Consider the following 20,000-nt stretch of genomic DNA (forward strand, 5'->3'; position numbering starts at 1 on the left):
GGTGACGATGATGACGATATGGATCAAAACATCGACATTAAAATGTAGACAGAGACGGAAAAAGAAAACGGAATCATAAAAAAAAAGAAAAATAGAAGTGAAAAATATGAAAACACTGAACGAATGAAAAACGATAAAGACGAACAAGAATTAAACAAATGAACAGAACACAAAACTTAAGTAAGAAGCAGCAAATAAATTGAAATGAATTGAAAAGAGAACGAAAGAAACGAGAATTCGAAATTAAATATATAACGGGAAGAGACACGGAGCGGGACAAAGATAAATGAGGGAACAGCAGAACTAGAATCGAAAGAGCTGATGCATCAAGAAAATGGAGGAGGAAATAGAATGCCAACGCGGAGGGTGGGCGGTTGTGAATTGATGGTGCGGCGTCTAGGGTGGATGGAAGTTATAACCTCAGAAGTGATGGTGGATGGAGGGATTGACAGAGATGAAGTAACATGAACCGAAAAGTTGTCAAAGTTAGTCATCGCGGGATACTGTTCAAGCGACGATAAGTTCCTCGCTATGACCTTTAATTTATTTTTTATCTTCATTGCCATCATAACACCTTCTTCTAATTTATCTTCTCTGTCTCTTCTCCACAAACTATATCTCTCATGTTAAACTATTCCCCTTCGTGTTTATTTTCATCGCTTTCATAACACCTTCTCCCTTTTTACTTTCTCTGCCTCTTCTCCACACACTGTATTTTCCATTTTCTGATTTGTATTCGTATATCAACTTTGTCTTAACAAGACACATTACATCTTGTTATTTCCCTTTCAAGTAAACATTGATCTTTTTATTAGGTTATACTATGCCATCTATAGTGATATACCCAATTGCAATCATTTTTTGTCTCAGTTTGAACAATTATTTTCTTTATTTTTGCTCTTTCTTCTTCTGTTGTTATGGGGTTTTGGTGTAGTCGGAAGCATGCTGATTTCTCATTCGCTTAGTAAGGTTCGAATCCCGCACACACACACACACACACACACAAATAAACACACACATGCATACATACACACGCATACATACACACACATACATGTGTATACGTTTTTCTCTGTTTCTGTCTGTTTCTGTACATGGCAATTTGTATATATCCTTGTGTTTTCGTAAGAGTAAGAATGATTATTTCAATGTCGTCAGTGTCATTACTCACATATACAAATAATTAGTAGTTTTCATTTTACTTGTTTTAATATACTGTACACCAACTGCACCATGATTTATCACAAATATGTATACATGCGAAGAAAAAAGGGGATATTTAGGCAATTTAGTGAGGGCATCCTTTCTTCAGCTTTAGTGTGGTTTAAGGACGAAAAAGAGTATATAAGCTAAAGAAGTTATACACATTTTGAATCATATAAGAGGTTAAGTGTATGAAAACTGGGATTCTTTGACTAGGATGAGAAGATGACTTCAAAAGGAGATATATCAGCCCTTGGAGTGTTTCCAGGTGAGAACCAAATGAGTTGTAATGACGAAGAAAGCTGACCGAAGTGAGAGGAAAACAGAGAATTAGATGGAAAGCTTTTTAAACAGAGAAAAAGAACAAAGAAGCACAAATAGAGACATGTAAAGAGAAGATTTTTAGGTATATATACATCTGAAAATATTCATATACAGATACAGTCATACATCCTTAGATTCATCTGTCGCACATATATTCATATATGCATACATACATTCATATATGAATACATATATACATATATAGATTCATACAGTCTCATTCTACTTCTATTCCCGTTTATATTCATATATCCTTCACGCTTGGAAAATCTCGTCAACCACTTCCCCTTCATCCTCAGTTTTATACGGCACTTAGTCCCTCCTGGAAAACCTTTTCTCGCCTTTAACCTGAACTCGTTCTTTTTCCACCTTTAACCTCCGTCAAATTCTTTTGTCAAAAATAGACGGGACCCAGGAGAAAACCTTTACCTTTGTCTCTTTTTCCTTCAAAATAAGTGTCAAACAAACTGTACCGGTCCTCAAGTAGCGATCCTCACCTTCCCTTATTTTTAATTGCCCCTCTCTTGCTCTTTTTTCTATAAATATCACTTCAGTGACCCTTCTTTCCCCTAGATAAATCGAGCCCCTCAGTGTCCCTCTTTGACCTACGAAGAGACCAGGCACCATTTTTTTTTTTTTTTTTTTTTTTTTTTAAATAGAGGTCCACCAGTTGCCCATTTCAGCTACACTCACTCTTCGCCTGATAGACCCTTTGGCTGTTTGCTTCGCCATCAGATCCCATTCATCCCTGTCTTTATGTCATAAGAATCCTTCTGGAATCTCCATGCATACCCCGTGACCTCTCTTACCATCGAGAACCTTCCCTTATTTTCCCTCCCACTTCTTTGCAGGAAGATGAAAATATCAAATACAATTGCTCCTGGCAGTTAGTGTCTTTAACATACACTCTCATGGGACTGCTTGCTTCCCGTGCTAAAGTTGCTGTTTTCTTAAATGCCTCAATTTTTATTAATTTATTCTTCGGTTCATACTCCGCTTCAGCCGAGAGTAAATAGCTTTTCCCAGCGGGGTAGCCAAACGGATTAAGGTGTCTGGGTCCTGTGAAGAGAAGTCAGATCGATGGCGTGCCGGTTTGAGTTACAGTCAACACGTGGTGACAATAAGAAATATGGTCCTAATATATATATATATTATATATATATTATATATATATACTTTATATATATATATATTATATATATGTATATAAAATATATATATATAGATATATATATATATATATTTATATATATTATTATATATGTTACGCATAATGTGGATAATTGCCTAAGTGTGAACCAAGATCTAAGAATATAAGGTCTAAAACCACTTCCGACCGAATTTCGAGGGAGTTGGCGCAGCGGGCCCGTGAACGTCACCTGGCTGCTCAAAGTGGGGTTAGCGGGTCCCCCCCCCCCCCCCCCCCCCCCCCCCCCCCCTATAGCTGTCAGTTGAAGCTGGTCCGTCGTTCAAAAATGACGTTGCCTTCGCTCGCACTGCTCCACGCAATTAGTTATATTCTGACAAATATTATATAAAATATATATATATATATAAATATATATAAAATATTATAGTTCCTGTCTATATATATGAATATATAATATATATGATATATAATATATATATATATATATAATATATAAAATATTATAGTTCCTGTCTTCCTTGGCGTTTCACAGTTTTCTTCAGTGTATCACAAAGAGAAAATGGACTCAGCCAAATGACGTCAGAAGCTGCGCAGAAGAATGTAAATGGTCTGACCTGTATATTTAGACCTTGATGTGAACATTAGGCCGGAAAATTGCCGAATGTGTACATTAGGCAACTTAATTTGAGCAATCTTCACAATAGGCAAAACACCTGCATAATGTTCACTTTAAGCAAGATTTTCACATTAGGCAAGGGTATTTTGCCTAATGTTGACTGAATGACGAGGCCGCGCCAGCTGAAGTTTGTGCGTGTGTTTTAGCCAATGGCCGGTCGCGGCGCTGAGCCGGCTGCCCTATTCTGGCAGCCGCAGCAGCAGAGAGCAGGTGTGTGCTCTGGCGCCCATGTCGCTCTCATTGTTCTTATTGTTCTTAAAATGCTTATTTCTTTTACTGCTTGCCATTATCTAATATGAATTGAATAACTAATCACTGTACGACACAGTGTATTTCACAACGGTGCAGCTGCCTTAGAAAAAAGCTCAAGTGCAACTCGCGCTGTCGCCCGGGCAGATCATGTAAAAATTTGTGACTGAAAACAAACTGGTGAATTGTTTTCATTGTGTTTTGTATGTGTTCAAATACATTGGAATTATTTAGATTGCATTATTTGTGGCTTCTGTAGATTTTCTGTTCGATTAATTTTCAATGTTTAGATTAGGTTGTCTGTTTGATTAATTTTCATCGTTAAGATTAGGCAGTTTGTTTTCATTGTGCTTTGCATGTGTTCAAATACGTTGGAATTCTTTAAATTACATTATTTGTGGCTTCTGTGGGTTGTCTGTTCGATTAATTTTCATTGTTTAGATTAGGTTGTATGTTCGATTGAACAGTTTGTGGGTGTGTTTTAGCCAATGGCCGGTCGCGGCGCTGAGCCGGCTGCCCTAGTCTGGCAGCTACAGCAGCAGAGAGCAGGTGTGTGCTCTGGCGCCTAAGTCGCTCTCATTGTTCTTATTGTTCTTAAAATGCTTATTTCTTTTACTGCTTGCCATTATCTCATATGAATTGAATAACTAATCACTGTCCTATTTCCAGACTAGGTATTTTCTTTATCTTATCTTGTTTGTTTCAGTTTGTGTTTATGCACTATGGATCAAGCTTCTTTTGAACGTAAGCTGCGTCAAACACTGGAAGGCAAGGCTGAGAATGCAGTCATCCAGCCCACCATCCAACGTGATAAGTACATCCAGGATTTGCTAAGAATTAATTCTTATGGAGCTCATTCTGCATTTGACTATAACCTCAAGAAACGCTATGAAGTCCTGCGTGTTGGCAATGCTGACCGACTCATTCGGAAAAGAAAAGATACAAATGAACATGAGTTCAAGTTTGTGGCATCTCTCGAAGAAGTGTTTGGTATTGTTAAAACAGCCCATGAAGCAATTGGCCATGGAGGTGGTAAAAAAACAATTGTGGAAGTGAAAAAGAAATGGTCAAACATCACACAAGAAGTATGCTACCTCTACATTTCATTCTGTGAGCACTGCCATCAAAAGAAAGCCAGAAAAATTCCAAAGGGTTTGGTAGTAAAACCAGTACGCAGTCATGGTATCCTTTCAAGATGCCAGGTAGATCTTATTAATTTTCAAACATTACCTGATGGAGACTTCAAGTATATCATGACATATGCAAATCATTTTAGCAAATTTTGTGTGTTGCGGCCACTTACATCAAAAAGAGCAGAAGAGGTTGTTTTTTTTTTTTTTTTTTTTTGTTTTTTTTACAGCAAATCTGCTAGATATTTTTCTGACATTTGGAGCACCTGCTATTTTACAGTCTGATAATGGACGGGAGTTTGTCAATGCCATAATTGCCGAACTTTCAGTGCTATGGCCAGAGCTGAAGTTGGTGACTGGACGTCCACGTCATCCTCAAAGCCAAGGTGCTGTTGAACGTCTAAATGGAGTGATACAGGACAAACTGACTATTTGGATGAGGGAAAACAACAGCAGAAAATGGTCAGTAGGTCTAAAATTTGTTCAGTGGCAAGTTAATATCAGCCACCATGAAACAACTGGCCACAGCCCATTCAAAATTACATTTGGACAAGATCCGCAGGTTGGATTAGGGTCATCTATCCTGCCAAGTACAGTTCTCTGTAATATATTTACTGAGGAAGATCTTGAGTCATTTCTTGAATCAGAGACAGGAACAGCGGCAGAAGTAGAGACAGGTGCCGAAGCAGAAGCAGAAACAGGAGCAGTGGCAGAAGCAATGACAGGAGCAGCTTGTGTTATTAAGATGTCCGTTCGTCTGCTGAGAATCGTGGTAATGAACAAAAGTAGCTACGTTGAGAAGATGCATGAGCTTTTAAACGATGAAAACACATACAAGAAGATGCCCACTGGTTTCGCACAACAGGAGGCCGACGAGTTCAAAAAGAAGGCAAGGAAGATTCTATCTAGGACGAAGAAAGGAAAAGAGAAATTAGGACTTCTAGAAGAGGCCCCAAAACCACCCAGAATGAGAGGAATACCGAAGATCCACAAAGCGGGTATACCAATGAGACCCATCACCTCAGGGATAGGCAGTGCCCCGCATCGCCTAGCTAAACAACTCGCAAAGCCCCTTTCTGCGCTACTAGGAACAATAAGCAACGCACACCTACGCAACTCGTCGGATCTGATTAGACGCCTAGAAAAAGTTAACTTTGAGAGGAAAAAGTTAGCCAGCTACGACGTGACAGCGTTATTTACGAACGTAAGTATTGAGGGGGCCATTGAGGCGTTAAAGAGGGTTATAAATTCTATGAATGAAAGCGACTTTCCAGTCAGAAAAACAGACTATATAGAGTTGGTATCTCTGTGTGTGAACTTTGGTGCCTTTGAGTGTTATGAGGGCCAAGAGTTTAAAACAACATCGAGGACTGGCTATGGGTTCACCATTAAGTGCTGTCATGGCTTCTCTTTTTATGGAAACACTAGAAGGAGGATAAATTATTCGCATAATAGGAAGAGGCTCACTTTGGTTCCGATACGTAGATGACGTGTTGGTGGTGGTACCCGAGGGAACAGATATAAACAATAAACTCCGCATGCTTAACGAAGTGAACAAAGACATCCCAGTTCACAGTGGAGTTTGAGAAAGACAACCAATTACCATTCCTAGAAACGGATGTAAAGTTTTCAGTATACAGAAAACCCACGAACAAAGATGACTTCATACATTACTTATCCCATCACAGCACACGCACAAAAATAGGTGTGATAATAGGTTTCTATCTGAGAGCATTGAGGATATGCAACAAAGAATATGTAGAAGAGGTGATGTCCTACATATTTAATGCCTTCCGCAAGCTTATGTACCCAGCAGGACTACTATCCAAATTGAGAAAGAAAGCGGAAGAAATTTACGCCAGACCGAAAAGTGAAAAAGCTTCAATAGAATACCTAGTAGTACCTTTCGCAAAGGAAGCAAAAGCCATAACCAATACGTTATCTAAAGCCAGCATCCAAATAGCGTATAAATCCGGGTGCAAAATAAAAGACGTCCTAAGTAACAAACAAGAACACCACTCAACGAAAATAGCATAGTATACGGAATACCATGCAGTGGATGTCCTGCAACATATTACGGTGAGACGTCACGGGGGTTCACAAAAAGACTAAAAGAACACAAGAACAACCTACGACATCACAGGACTTCAAATTCACTGGTAGTACATGTGGACACACACGGACATTTACCAGAATGGGAAGAAGCACGCCCTATCTGCACCGGACTTGAAAGGAGAATGAGAAAGCTGGTCGAGTCCGCGTGCATAACACTGGGAAAGGTCAGCAACCACAGAGAAGGGTTCGTTAACTTGTCATTTGCAGCCGCCAGATTGGTTGTGGAGGAGGGAGTATCGGGCCAATCGGCATGCGACTTGCTGAAACGTCCAGCCGGATGAGCCATAAAGAGAGTATATATGATGTACACACACGCTGTCTGTCACTCTGAAGAAGACTTGTAGTCGAAACGTCAGTAATACAGTGTTCTCGCTCTAACCCGTATTTCTCTACCACCTTTTCACTCAATCTGTCCAAACCTTTCATAAACAATATATATATATATATATATATATATATATATATATATATATATATATATATATATATATATATATATGGTTTAGGGGGAAATGTCAATCTAGTGGTATTTGGAGACCTTAATGCTAAGGTAGAAAATGAGCCAATAGACGAAATGGTTGGGAAGTGTGGATTTCCAGGAAATAATTGTAGTGAGAAAGCTTTAGGGAAAGGTAAGGATGTTTTTTAGGTCTTTATGGATTTGGAAAAGGCTTATGACAGGGAAGACAGGAAGGCACTGTGGGAGGTGTTGGAGGTATATGGGATAGGAGGAAAGCTTTTAAGAGCAGTCAAGAGTTTTTACGAGAAAAGTAGAGCTTGTGTTAGAATCAGAAATGGAGAATGTGATTGGTTTGAGGTAAAAGTGGGACTTCGCCAGGGATGTCTTACGTCGCCTTGGCTGTTCATTTTATACATGGATGGGATGGTGCGAGAGGTAAATACAAGGGTATTGAGGATGGTTAAAGAAAAGGGAGAAAATTGAGAGATAAGCCAGTTGTTGTTTCCTGACGACACTGCGCTTGTGGCAGGATCAGAGGAGGGATTGAGGAAGTTAGTGACAGAGTATGGGAAGGTGTGGGAAAGAAAATGTTGAAGACAAATGTGGGTAAAAGGTGATGATATGTACAAGGCAAGAAAGTGGCAGCAGACTGAAAGTAAGTATTAAAGGAGAAAGACCAGAGGAAGTGGATATTTTTACAAAGGATTACAAAGGGATTACAAAGGCGGAGCATGCCGACATGAGACCTTTTGGTCCATATCTAGGTCGGATGCGAAAAATCATAATAATGATAAGTAAATAAATTAATAGATAGAAACTATAATAACGTAAATAATCAACAAAATACATAAATAAAAAAGGGTTAATAAAATACATAAGATAATTGGGTGCAAATGTGGCAGGAAAGGGAGGTGTGGGGGTGGAGGTAGAGTGTAGATTGAGAGAAGCAGGTAAAATGCCTTGGAGGATTAAGATTGTAATGAGAAATAGACGTTTGATAATGGATGCTAAGAGGAGATTGTATGAAGGAATGATGGTGCTAACACCATTTAATAGGACAGAAACATGTAACATAAGAGAGGAAGAGAGGAGTTTGAATGTATTTGAGATGAGGTGCCTGAGAAGTAAGATAGAAGTTACTAGGTTAGATAGAGTGAGAAACGAGGAGGTTAGGAAGAGAACGGGGATGGAAAGGGAGTTCGGAGATAGGGTTGATGAAAGAGTATTGAGATGGTTTGGACACATGGAAAGAATGAGTGAAGAAAGTTTAGTAGAATAGGTGTGGAAGGCAGAAGCAGAATGAGTGAACAAGAGGGGGTGACCAAAGAGATGGATGGATGGGGTAAAATGGGCATTGGGAAAAAGGGGAATGTCTGTTGAGGATGGGAGAACACAGATGGTAGGGGTGAATATATATATATATATATATATATATATATATATATATATATATATATATGCATACATATATATATGCATACATATATATATGCATATATATATATGCATATATATATATACATATATTATAATATATATATATATACACATATATGTATATATTATGATATATGTATAAATATATATATACATATATATATATATTATAAATATATATGTATATATACATATATATATACATGTATATACACACACACATACACACACACATATATATATATATATATATATATATATATATATATATATTAAACTCTCTTTCAAATGCATTTAAAATATGGCCTTAAACAATAACTTTCCTGCCCTACTCATCGAGGTGCCTTATGTTTTACTCTCCCACTTTCTTTGCTGGTTTTATTTGAACATTTCTAACACATTTCTTTAGTCCAATATTTTCTTCTAGGATCGACGCTTTATTTTATATGTTAACATATCTAACTAGTTTTCAGCTTAGTTCTCTCTCTTTGGAATCCCTATGAAACTCACCGCTTGATAAGTATTGACTTTAGGAGTTGGCTATGGAGATTAGACATTCTTCAGGCTAACAGCGTTCAGGCTTTTTTTTTTATAGTTGTGGTGTAACTGGCACTTTGATATAGATAATTTTGATAAAGTACTGATGCAAATTATCTTCAATGATGTTAAATATTCTACTTTATCGGTCACCACACAAGACAGAGAGTTACTTCTTATTCTCGTGAAATTGACCGGTTTTCCTTTTCATAGACTACCAGTATTAATTTTCTTTTTTGTTTTCTACCAGGACTCAAGGAGTAGAGGTAATGTAATTATTCACTTATGAAGTTTATATTTATGAATGTTCATAAGAAATTAATCTTGGGTATTTTTAAAGAAATTAATTCCTCAGTGTTATACAACACACTGAATGACAATCCGACAAGAAATAATGGTCTCAAACTGTCAGGAAAAAGATTTAATTTGGAAGTGGGTAGAAACAACTTCGCCAACCGTATAGTTAATGAATGGAATAAACTTCCTGCAGAGGCGGTGCAATGTAGTTCAGTTCAAAGCTTGAAGATTCGTTTAAACACCTAAGCAAGATGCTGCAATGATAATTTATTTTATATTATTTGTTTGTTTGTTATTATTTGTTTGTTTATTATTGTTTGATTTTCATTTATTATTATTTATCTATCAATTTATTACTATTTACTATTTTCCTGTTTGTTTATTATTTAACTATACCTATGCATTTATTATTATTTATGTTATAATTTTTTTTTTTCATTATTATTTTTTCGCATGCGACCTAGTTATGAACCAAAAGGTCTCCTGTCGGCATGCTCCTCCTTTGTAATTCTTTGCAATCCTTTTTGTGCTTACATCCAAGTCGTGTCTTTGTATTTTCGTTATGTCAGGCTTTGATTCTATGACCAGTGACTCCTGAAACCTTTCGAAGCTGGTTTTCTTATTATTGCTGCCAAATAAGTGCGATGGATGTCTATATTGCTATCTCTGCCCAATATTTGTAAGAAATGGGATGAAAAGCGAAGAGAACTAGCCGCTCGAGGCGGTCAATCGTATATATGACTTTGGAGACTTGAGCAAAATTTCTTTTTAACTTTTTCCGAAGTCACACGTGACCTAACTGGCTAACTTGCTTCCATTTCCCAACTTTCATCCTCTCTTCACTTTTTTGTTGTTGTTCTGGTTTTCCGCCAAGCCCTTCCTGTTTTTATTTTTTTATTTCTCTTCTTTGGGATTTGTCTCTGCTCTTTCATGGCTTTTCTGTCTCCTTTTGTAGCTGGTGGCATCCTGCATCCATTCTCACCTCTTGAGTCCAGAATTCGAGTTCTATTCCAGCGACTACCGGTGTTTGCTACGTGTTTTGATAGGACAAAACTCCTGGTATAAGCACATCTCATCATTCTTACGCATAAACCATTTTTAAATCTACTTAGCATAGAACTATCCCATTTTGGTTTGAATCATCCCTTTGTTATTATCCTACACTAGATGTGGACGTTAGTGGCGTAATTGGAAGCATGCTGGTCTCGTATTCACTTAGTTATGATTGCTAGTGACTGTTACATGCTCCAGAGGTTCAAGGCCTCAAATATAATAGACTAACTATTCTTCTCCACTTACCAGTTTCACCCTGAAGACCATGTTTTTGTTTAATTTATCAAACAACCAAGATATCATCAGAAACACCCATTACCAAAATGTTCCTTCATTCGGGTACTACCTAAGTTAAAACTCAGATGAATTCAAAAATTGAAATGGAACATGTGAACACTAAAACTTGTCCAAGAACACTCACATTTTATTCACTCTTTTCCATATACAAGTTTTACCCTGATAACCATGTTTTTACTTTCTTTTGTTAAAATGACCTTCGGATGCCTCTTAACCCATTCAACTCCGATGACAAGATGTCTTGTCATTTGGTCAAATAAAACAAAAAATCATAAAACACCAAAATGTTTGATCCAACACCAGAAAAATATGACGTCAGTCCTCCTCGCTTCGCTCGCCGCGAGCGAAGCGAGGAGGACTGACGTCATATTTTTCTGGTGTTGGATCAAACATTTTGGTGTTTTATGATTTTTTGTTTTATTTGACCAAATGACAAGACATCTTGTCATCGGAGCTGAATGGGTTAAGTCGGCTCCCTTCTATGAACCGAGTTCTTTTTATCATGAAATCTCTGCCTCCCGCCCCTTAACTAATCATTATTCTTGGTCACGCCAGGCAACTTAACCTGAAAAATCATATGGTCTTCCATGATCAGAGTATAATGATATGCTTAAACACCAAAAGACTCCTTTCTCACGTGATCAGACCTTTCCTTATGGCAATATTAAGAAACGGCTAGCTGGTGTTTTTAAAATCACTTCCATTAAAAATACCTCGAGCCCGATTCTCATAATCAAATGCTTCTCTTTTGAACCCATTACTGTACAGTTTCTCCTGGTCATCTCAGACTCTCTGAGAAGCCTTCACTCTAGTCTTAATTTCCGTAGACCGTCTGTGCCTTGGGCACAGTGAGCGGGATACAAGTATGACCCGTCATCCATTAAGAGATAAGATGCATGTACATATATATACATATACATGTCCTCTGAAGAAGACCAAGTTGGTCGAAACGTTAGGGCAACAAACTCTATTCCCAACACATCTTCGTTTGCCCTTCCCCACCCATTTCTCTCTCATTTGTCTGAAATAATTTATAAATATACGTATACATATAAATATACATATACATACTGTACATACATACATATATATATACACACACACATATATATATATATATATATATATATATATATGTGTGTGTGTGCGTGTGTGTATGTGTGTGTGTACTGAAAGTTCTTTCCCTGCTTTTCAGTTTTATTTATTTCAACATCGTTACTTTCTCCGAGCCCTGATCCCGTTCTTGATCTAGATCTTCCGTGTCTTCGCTCTCGTTCTCGCCCTCGTTCTTCTGGGCCTCGTCTTCCTCTTCCTCATTCACCTCTGCTCCTCCTCCACATCCCTCTATCCGGTTTTCTTCTATTATAGTTTTCGTGTGAGGATTTTAGATTGGAAAATTATTTTCCAATTCCCCCAAAATAAAATATAACAACAACGACAAAAGAATAGCCCCTTTCCCTCGAGCATTGGTTTTTGTGCCTCGGGTGTCCCTCTGTTTCGATACCGGTGTTCCACCCCTCTTTCTCTGTTTCTGGTCACTTCGCATGCAATGTAATACAAGGAAAGGGCAAGAGAGAAACCGAAACAATAGTCAATAAGTACAGAACACTCTGCCTAATCATTTATACACTATAAGTGTTCTTCCCTTAATAAACAAAGTAGCCAGCCGAAATATAGTGAAGAATAAATCAATATAGAAATATGCACTCCTGAACAAATACATAATTATGATGTAATAAATGACATATAAGCAAATATATACATATATATATATATATATATATATATATATATATATACATGTATAAATGTGTATATATATATATATACATATATATACATACATATACATATAAATATACACATATATATATACATATATATATACATATATATATACATGAGAGAAATACGCTAATGGCAGCGACATCAAACCGATAATTTACGGATAGCCGAGTACAGCGGGTTCGAACCCTGCATCCAATTGTCATAAAAATTATCAATATATATATACATATATATAAACATACATATGCATATATATATATACAAATTATATATATGTAAATATATATATATACAAATATATAAATATATATACATATATATATTACAAAGGATTACAAAGGCGGAGCATGCCGACAGGAGACCTTTTGATCCATGTCTACGCCGGATGCGAAAAAAAAATCATATTAATAATACAATAATAAATGAATACTATAATAATGTAAATAACAAAATACATAAATAAATGCATAGGTATAATTAAATAATAAACAAACAGGTAAATAGTAAATAATAATAAATTGACATATAACTAATAATAAATGAAAATCAGACAGACAAATGATAACAAAAAAAAATAATAATAATATAAGATAAATTATAATCATTACAGCATCTTACTTAGGTATTTATCTAAATGATTCTTAAAGCTTCGAACTGAACTACATTGCACTACCTGTGCAGGAAGTTTATTCCATTCATTAACTACACGGTTGGCAAAGTTGTTTCTACCTACTTCCAAATTGAATCTATATCCGGACAGTTTGAGACCATTGTTTCTTGTCTGATTCTCATTCAATGTGAAAATTTGGTCACTTTTGATGTTGTCAATTCCCTTTAAAATCTTAAAGACCTGTATCAAGTCACCTCTGAGTCTACGCTTTTTTAGGGAAAACAAATTCATGTGCTTTAGTCGATTTTCGTATGATTTATTTTTGATATTTGGAATCAGTTTTGTGGCTCGCCGTTGTACTTTTTCCAGTCTGTCAATGTCTTTAATGAGATTCGGTGACCATACGGAAACAGCATATTCCAAATGTAGACGAACTAACGATTTATATAGCTTGTTAATGAGTGATGGACTTTTGAAATCAAAAGATCGTGCAATCAGTCCCAGAATCTTATTTGCTTTCTCAGAGGCTGAAATACACTGCTTGGATGATTTGAGGTCGTTACATATATACATATATATATATTTATATATATACACATATATATACATATATATACATATATACACATATGTATATAATATACATATATATATACATATATACATATATACATATATATACATATATACATATATATACATATATATATACATATATACATATATATATATACATATATACATATATATATACATATATACACATATAAATACATACACAAGAACATACATATACATAAGAACACATACATGAACATACATACATAAGAACATACATACATAAGAACATACATACATTCAGGCAGACAGGCAAACAGGCAGATGCATTGACCTTCCAGACAATAGTTAAAGTTTTCCTTTCAAATACAATATGTTTTTTACCTTTCTCCTTTTTATCCTCAGGGGAGAGAGTATTCCAAGCGCTCACCACAGCCTCACTCCACAACTTTTCTTTTATATTCTTATCGTTGTATTCCTTTGAAATCATAGAGAGATGGTCTCTTCTCTACCTCTTGTTATGAGTGTTTCGCAATCAAATAAAAATAACTCTTTTATTACAGACATGACGTAGTACCACGTCCTCTCACTACTGCAGTCTGAAAGACACCAAGGCAGCATCTGGCTGGGTGGCGGCATCGAAATGTTGTTCGTGTGCGTTCTATTTTTGACAATTTTTGTTGTTGTGATAACAACAAAATTGTCAAAAATAGAACGCACACATCTCTATGGGTGCCCGCACATGGACAGTTTTTCCTGAGGCGACAACAAAAAATTGTGAGGTAGTTGCGACCGGATCAATTTCTCCGACAACACAATTATTGTCGGTAGCTGTGGCAGGCGATAGAAAACGTTATTTCAAATGGGAGCTCGCACACGAACAACATTTCGTTGCCGCCACCCAGCCAGATGCTGCCTTGGTGTCTTTCAGACTGCAGTGGCGAGAGGACGTGGTCCTACGTCATGTCTGTGATAAGAGTTATTTGACTGCGAAACACTCATAACAGAGGTAGAGAAGAGACCACCTCTTTATGATTTCCAACTAAAGGAATACAGCGATAAGAATATAAAAGAAAAGTTATGGAGTGAGGCTGTGGTGAGCGATTGGAATACTCTCTCCCCTGAGGATAAAAAGGAGAAAGGTAAAAACATATTGTATTTATTTGAAAGGAAAACGTTAAGTATTGTCTGGAAGGGCAATGCATCTGCCTGTCTGCCTGAATGTATGTATGTTCTTATTTATATATATATATGTTCTTATGTATATTCATATGTATGTATTTCTTATGGATGTATGTTCATATGTATGTTCTTATGTATGTATGTATGTTCTTGTGTATGTATGTATGTCTATAGAATTGTGTATGTGTGTGCTTAAGTATAAAATGATGACACTATAAACAATAGTTGCCGCCATCACGTGGCTTGTGTGCGGGTGTACCTTACCGACAACTTATCGTTGCGACAATTTTTTTTATTGTGACAGTATTTTGTTGCGACAACTAGCAATTAATGTTGCTCGTGTACGGGCAGCCTTACTGTCTCATCATCTAATTGTTTTGGGTAACCGTTATTGGCAAGGAGTTGTGTGTGTGTGTGTGATTCACCATGGTCTTGGATCACGTGTTGGACTCGTGATCGACAACTATGTCCCTCCCGGAAGAGAGCTCAGAGCTCATATATGACCGATCTATGGGTAATGTTGTGTGTGTGTTGTGTATTTGTGCATGCACATTACACTGGAAATAAAAACCGTAGAACAAGGGAAAAATACGATTACGAAAGAAATAGATAAACAATGAATGCACAATATTAGTGAAATGAACATTTTATAATGTAAGTGCATCTGATCTCAAACACTTACATTCTAGAAAGTATTCTAGGTGTCTAGAAGGGAGTCTCTAGTTACCTTAAGGTCGTCGCCTAATTGTTGGAACAATCAGTTCATAAGGCTTCGCGGATCAACAAATCACTTTATCTTCATCACTGTCTAAGTCTTCTAACTTCACTGTGATACCACTAAACAAACTAAAATCAATCTAGATGGTCTGATGCGCCGACACATCTATTTTTTTTTTAACAAATTTAGAAGACACACACACACTTCCAAACAAGACTTCTCAACAAATCGAATGATCGTCCAACCGCGGTTTTGAAAACAGCTAGCTAGATGAGAACTCTCACACTATTGGTCAACAGCAGCGACACGCTTCTCTACTAGCCAATCAGAGCACTTGTTCGTTCTCGCTTCGAGTAGCTGTTTTCGCTCAGTCTTTGACACCTAAAATGGGTTGTTATTAACGCTACGATTGGAATAAGGATAACTCCTGACCACTTGTTAACACCATAAAGATAGACAATTTATATTAGCTGACGAACGATGAACACGGAATGAATTAATGTGTGTGTGTGTGTGTGTGTGTGTGCGCGCGCGTGTGTGTGTGTCGTATCTAGAAGAGCAATAAGTAAGAACTGTGTGAAAAAATCTACTGCTCGAAAAACATACATAGTGTATACTGTATATATTCCTCATATTCTTTGGCCTGAACAATGAGGCGGTTACATGAACGACCCTTCACCCGTGAGGTGTTGAGATAGGGATTTCGTAAGATGTGTTCTGATTTGATTAAAGTTGCTGTGTGTTTTGACTTAGCCACCGTCCTTAAAAAGGGGGAAAGGCTTTTGATTTGTATATATGCCTACACTCCATATTAATATTATTTTTCACAAATTTTTTACAAATTCTTCACGCGTGTTGATAATTTGTTAAACACAACTGAACGTTCTAGTTATATTGTTTTGAATTATATTACGAGGAACATTAGTTTCCTTTTGAATTTAGCTTGATAACATGATAACAAAGGCAGCTTGATCTCTTGGTCCACTCTGAGGAGATGTGTGTTGGTCTGTGTCCACTAAGACTTTTTTGTATAATCAAAGTAGCATTATCCAAAGTTTGTTGTGTTAACCGACAACAGCTGTGCATTGCACCCTTGTTCTAAATTCGTTCGTACGTTTTTCATTTATATACCTCTTCCGGTCACGTGTCCCAACACTACTTATATCCCGTACTGTTTCCGTTATGTTTCAGACTTTTGCAAATTGTTACACTGGTATACTCTTTTGTCCAATAAGGATTGCTCATGCTCCTGACATTGTAATACTTATCTATACTAATAGTATCGTAAAAGTACCAATTCCTTTATTTATCAAAGTAATTTATTTTGTAAATTTCTTTTACACGCTCATCTATATGCACTTTCTTAGCTTTTTCCTTCATCCCCCTCGCATTCCCTTGCAAGTCGGTAAAGACACTTTTTGGTGCCTTTGTGTGGCTTTAATTGTACTTTCTCTCTCACAATGTCTTCTCTTTTCCTATTTGACCAGCGTTTTCTGAATCCCCCTTTTCTCATTTCACACTAATTTGGCCTTTCCATTTTGTATGCACTCGCTGCCGCCAGGACTGCTTAGGCGTGACCACCAACCTTGTATTAGAACGTTTGTCACAGAATTCAAACTCCAGCTCCTTTCCTTGAGCTTCATCTCCTTTCTGTTATTCTTCTGCACCTCTCTTCACCTCCACGTCTGTCTTTGCCTCTTGCTTAACTCCCTATTTCTCCACTTGTATTTCGTCTTCATTTCTATTTCCACGTCCCCATACATGATCCACTCCGAGATTTGTAGCTACGTGCGTGTGTTGGTCTCCCTTACACGAATAGAATTCTTTCCCACAGGGTCCCTAGTGTAGGCCTTATGGTCTCTTGCAGACTCCTTCATTCTTATGTTCTTATGCTTCCCCATCACCTCTCATATCATCAGGACTTCCATTCCTAACTCCATTTTCACACACATACCCCGTCTCTACTTTCTCTCCAACTGTTATTGATACATCACGTTGGTGGCGTAATCGGTAACATACTGATTTTGCATTCCCTTAGCTGTGGGTTCGAATGCTCCATTTCTCTCCGATTTCCAGCAGTAACTATTAAGGGGTAAATACACGTGCAGTTTAAACTAACAGTTACAACTGATCAGTTATAACTGTCAGTTCAAACTGCACGTGTGTGGCCGGCCTAGCACTAGTAGGCCGGCCACACACACGTGCAGTTTAAACTGACAGTTACTACTGTTCAGTTATAACTGTCAGTTCAAACTGCACGTGTGTGGCCGGCCTTACCTGTCCCAACAGTCCAGGTGCATAGGGTAAAGGTACTTCCTTCGGCCGCAGTTAAGCGCCTCTTGGCGTAGACTCCTCATCACCACCTTCCATTTATTTCCTCCTCTAGCTCCAGCCTATAAATCCATCTACACATTCACATTTCTATCTCCATTTTTCAACTCCCTATTACCAGTCGGTAGACACCCATCTAGCAGAACAAAAAAGTTGAAAGACAACAACAACAACAACAACTGGAACTACTCACTAAAGGATTAGTTGAAAATTGTCTTAATCCTAAAAACATTCCTCACCAATGTATTATAACATGACTGGATATGGATCACTCCCATTTATCACAAACAATACAAATCGAAAAAAAAAATCCTTATATTGCAAAAGACAAGAAAAATTGCAAGGAAGCCGTTTTCATATATACATATATATTTTTTCACTGTAAATGACACTGGTCTTTTGACGCGACCCATAAAAACGAAAATATATATGATGCTTCCTTTCTTCCTTCCTTCCTTCCATTTTTGCCCTGACGATATCTATACCAAACTAATCTCATTTTCTTCCACTGCAGCCTCAGCTTTTCTCCCCTATACGAATATAATTCTTTCCCACAGGGTCCCTTTCCCTATGCAGGTTCCTTTACCGACTTAGAAATGGCTACACTTACCCAAGCTAAGCTAAGCTAAGCTACGCTGACATAAATGACAAAATTGTTAGGTTAGGTTAGCTTAGGTTATGGTTAGGTTAGGTCAAGTTAGGTTAGGAGGGAAAAGAAAAAGGAAGGAGGAGGAGGGAAGAATGGGAGGGAGGGAGCGTGGGAAAGTAAAGAAGGGGAGGGAGGGAGGAAGGAAGGGAGCGTGGGAAAGTAAAGAAGGAGGGAGGGAGGAAGGAAGGGAGCGTGGGAAAGTAAAGAAGGAGGGAGGGAGGGAGAGAAGATAAGAAGAGGTGGAAGAGGAAGACAAACACTATTGATTATATTAGACCAGTTAGGTTAGGTTGAGTTAGATTGGGTTAGGTTAGGATAGATTAGGATAGGTTAGGATAAATTAAACCATGTTATGTTATGTTAATATAAGTTATGTTATGTTGTGTGTGTGTTGTGTTGCGTTGTGTTGTGTTGTTTTGTGTTATGTTATGTTATATGTCACGTCATAATACGTTATACGAGTATTATGTTGCGATATGTCATATTACGTTAAGCTATGTTTTGTTATATGACGTCATGTTATGTTATATTACAATAGGTCAGGTTAGGTTAGATTATGATAGGTTAGGTTAAGTTTGTTATGGCTGACTTTCTTTAGTTAGGTTAGGTCAGGTTCGCTTATTCTTCTTAATTTTTACCTCAAATATTCTCCAAAGTGGAGTCAAAACCATTATGGTCATAAAGTTTGCTTGCCGTTTGTACAACAAGCAAAACCCCAAAATTCTCAAAGGAACTCATGAATATATATCACATATAAAAAGAAATCCATCATAAAAAGGAGCCTACAATAAAGAAAATGTTTACCCAAATTATATGTCAGGTCAGCCTAAGTTCAAATTACTGCAGGAGGAACAAGACGTCACATGAAGTGCATTGGGAGTAAATGTAAAGGATGTGAAGTCGGGAAAGGGACCCTTGGGAAATAAATCTGTTATCTCATTCCAGCATTCCCTCCACAGCCTCGCCCCCATCCTCTGCAACTTGGAATTTGTATCTCGAACTGTTTGTCCTCTATCTGATCATCAACTTTTGCAGATTCTTAGAAGTAAGGAAAATGGAGCACAAGAATAATAGAGATGGAGAATGAAGAAGAAAAGGTGAATAGGGAAGGCAAAGAAATAGAAATAATGAAAATATTTTACATAGAACAGGGACAAAGAAAAATCATGGAAAAAAAAAATAAAGAGAAAAGAGGAATAGAAAATTAGAAGAGGCAAGAAACGGGGAGGAGGAAGA

At 37.2% G+C, this 20,000-nt stretch overlaps 1 protein-coding gene across 1 annotated transcript; it reads left to right on the forward strand.

Annotated features, from left to right (window-relative positions):
- Positions 1-4,324: 4,324 nt before the first annotated feature.
- On the forward strand, positions 4,325-18,744 carry LOC143028035 (KRAB-A domain-containing protein 2-like). The gene is made up of 3 exons (XM_076189677.1): positions 4,325-4,928; positions 4,960-5,621; positions 18,673-18,744. Exons 1-3 carry the CDS (start codon positions 4,325-4,327, stop codon positions 18,742-18,744), a joined length of 1,338 nt encoding a protein of 445 aa, XP_076045792.1.
- Positions 18,745-20,000: the final 1,256 nt, after the last annotated feature.

The sequence above is a fragment of the Oratosquilla oratoria genome, chromosome 9 (genome assembly GCF_046742065.1).
Source record: "Oratosquilla oratoria isolate Oo_2021 chromosome 9, ASM4674206v1, whole genome shotgun sequence".
NCBI lineage: Eukaryota > Metazoa > Arthropoda > Malacostraca > Stomatopoda > Squillidae > Oratosquilla > Oratosquilla oratoria.

Coding starts and splice junctions, on each gene's coding strand:
- LOC143028035 (XM_076189677.1), top strand. CDS start 4,325: ATGGATCAAGCTTCTTTTGAACGTAAGCTGCGTCAAACACTGGAAGGC. Junction 4,929..4,959: donor AAAAAGAGCAGAAGAGGTTG/TTTTTTTTTTTT, acceptor TTGTTTTTTTTA/CAGCAAATCTGCTAGATATT. Junction 5,622..18,672: donor CCGACGAGTTCAAAAAGAAG/GCAAGGAAGATT, acceptor TCTTTCCCACAG/GGTCCCTTTCCCTATGCAGG.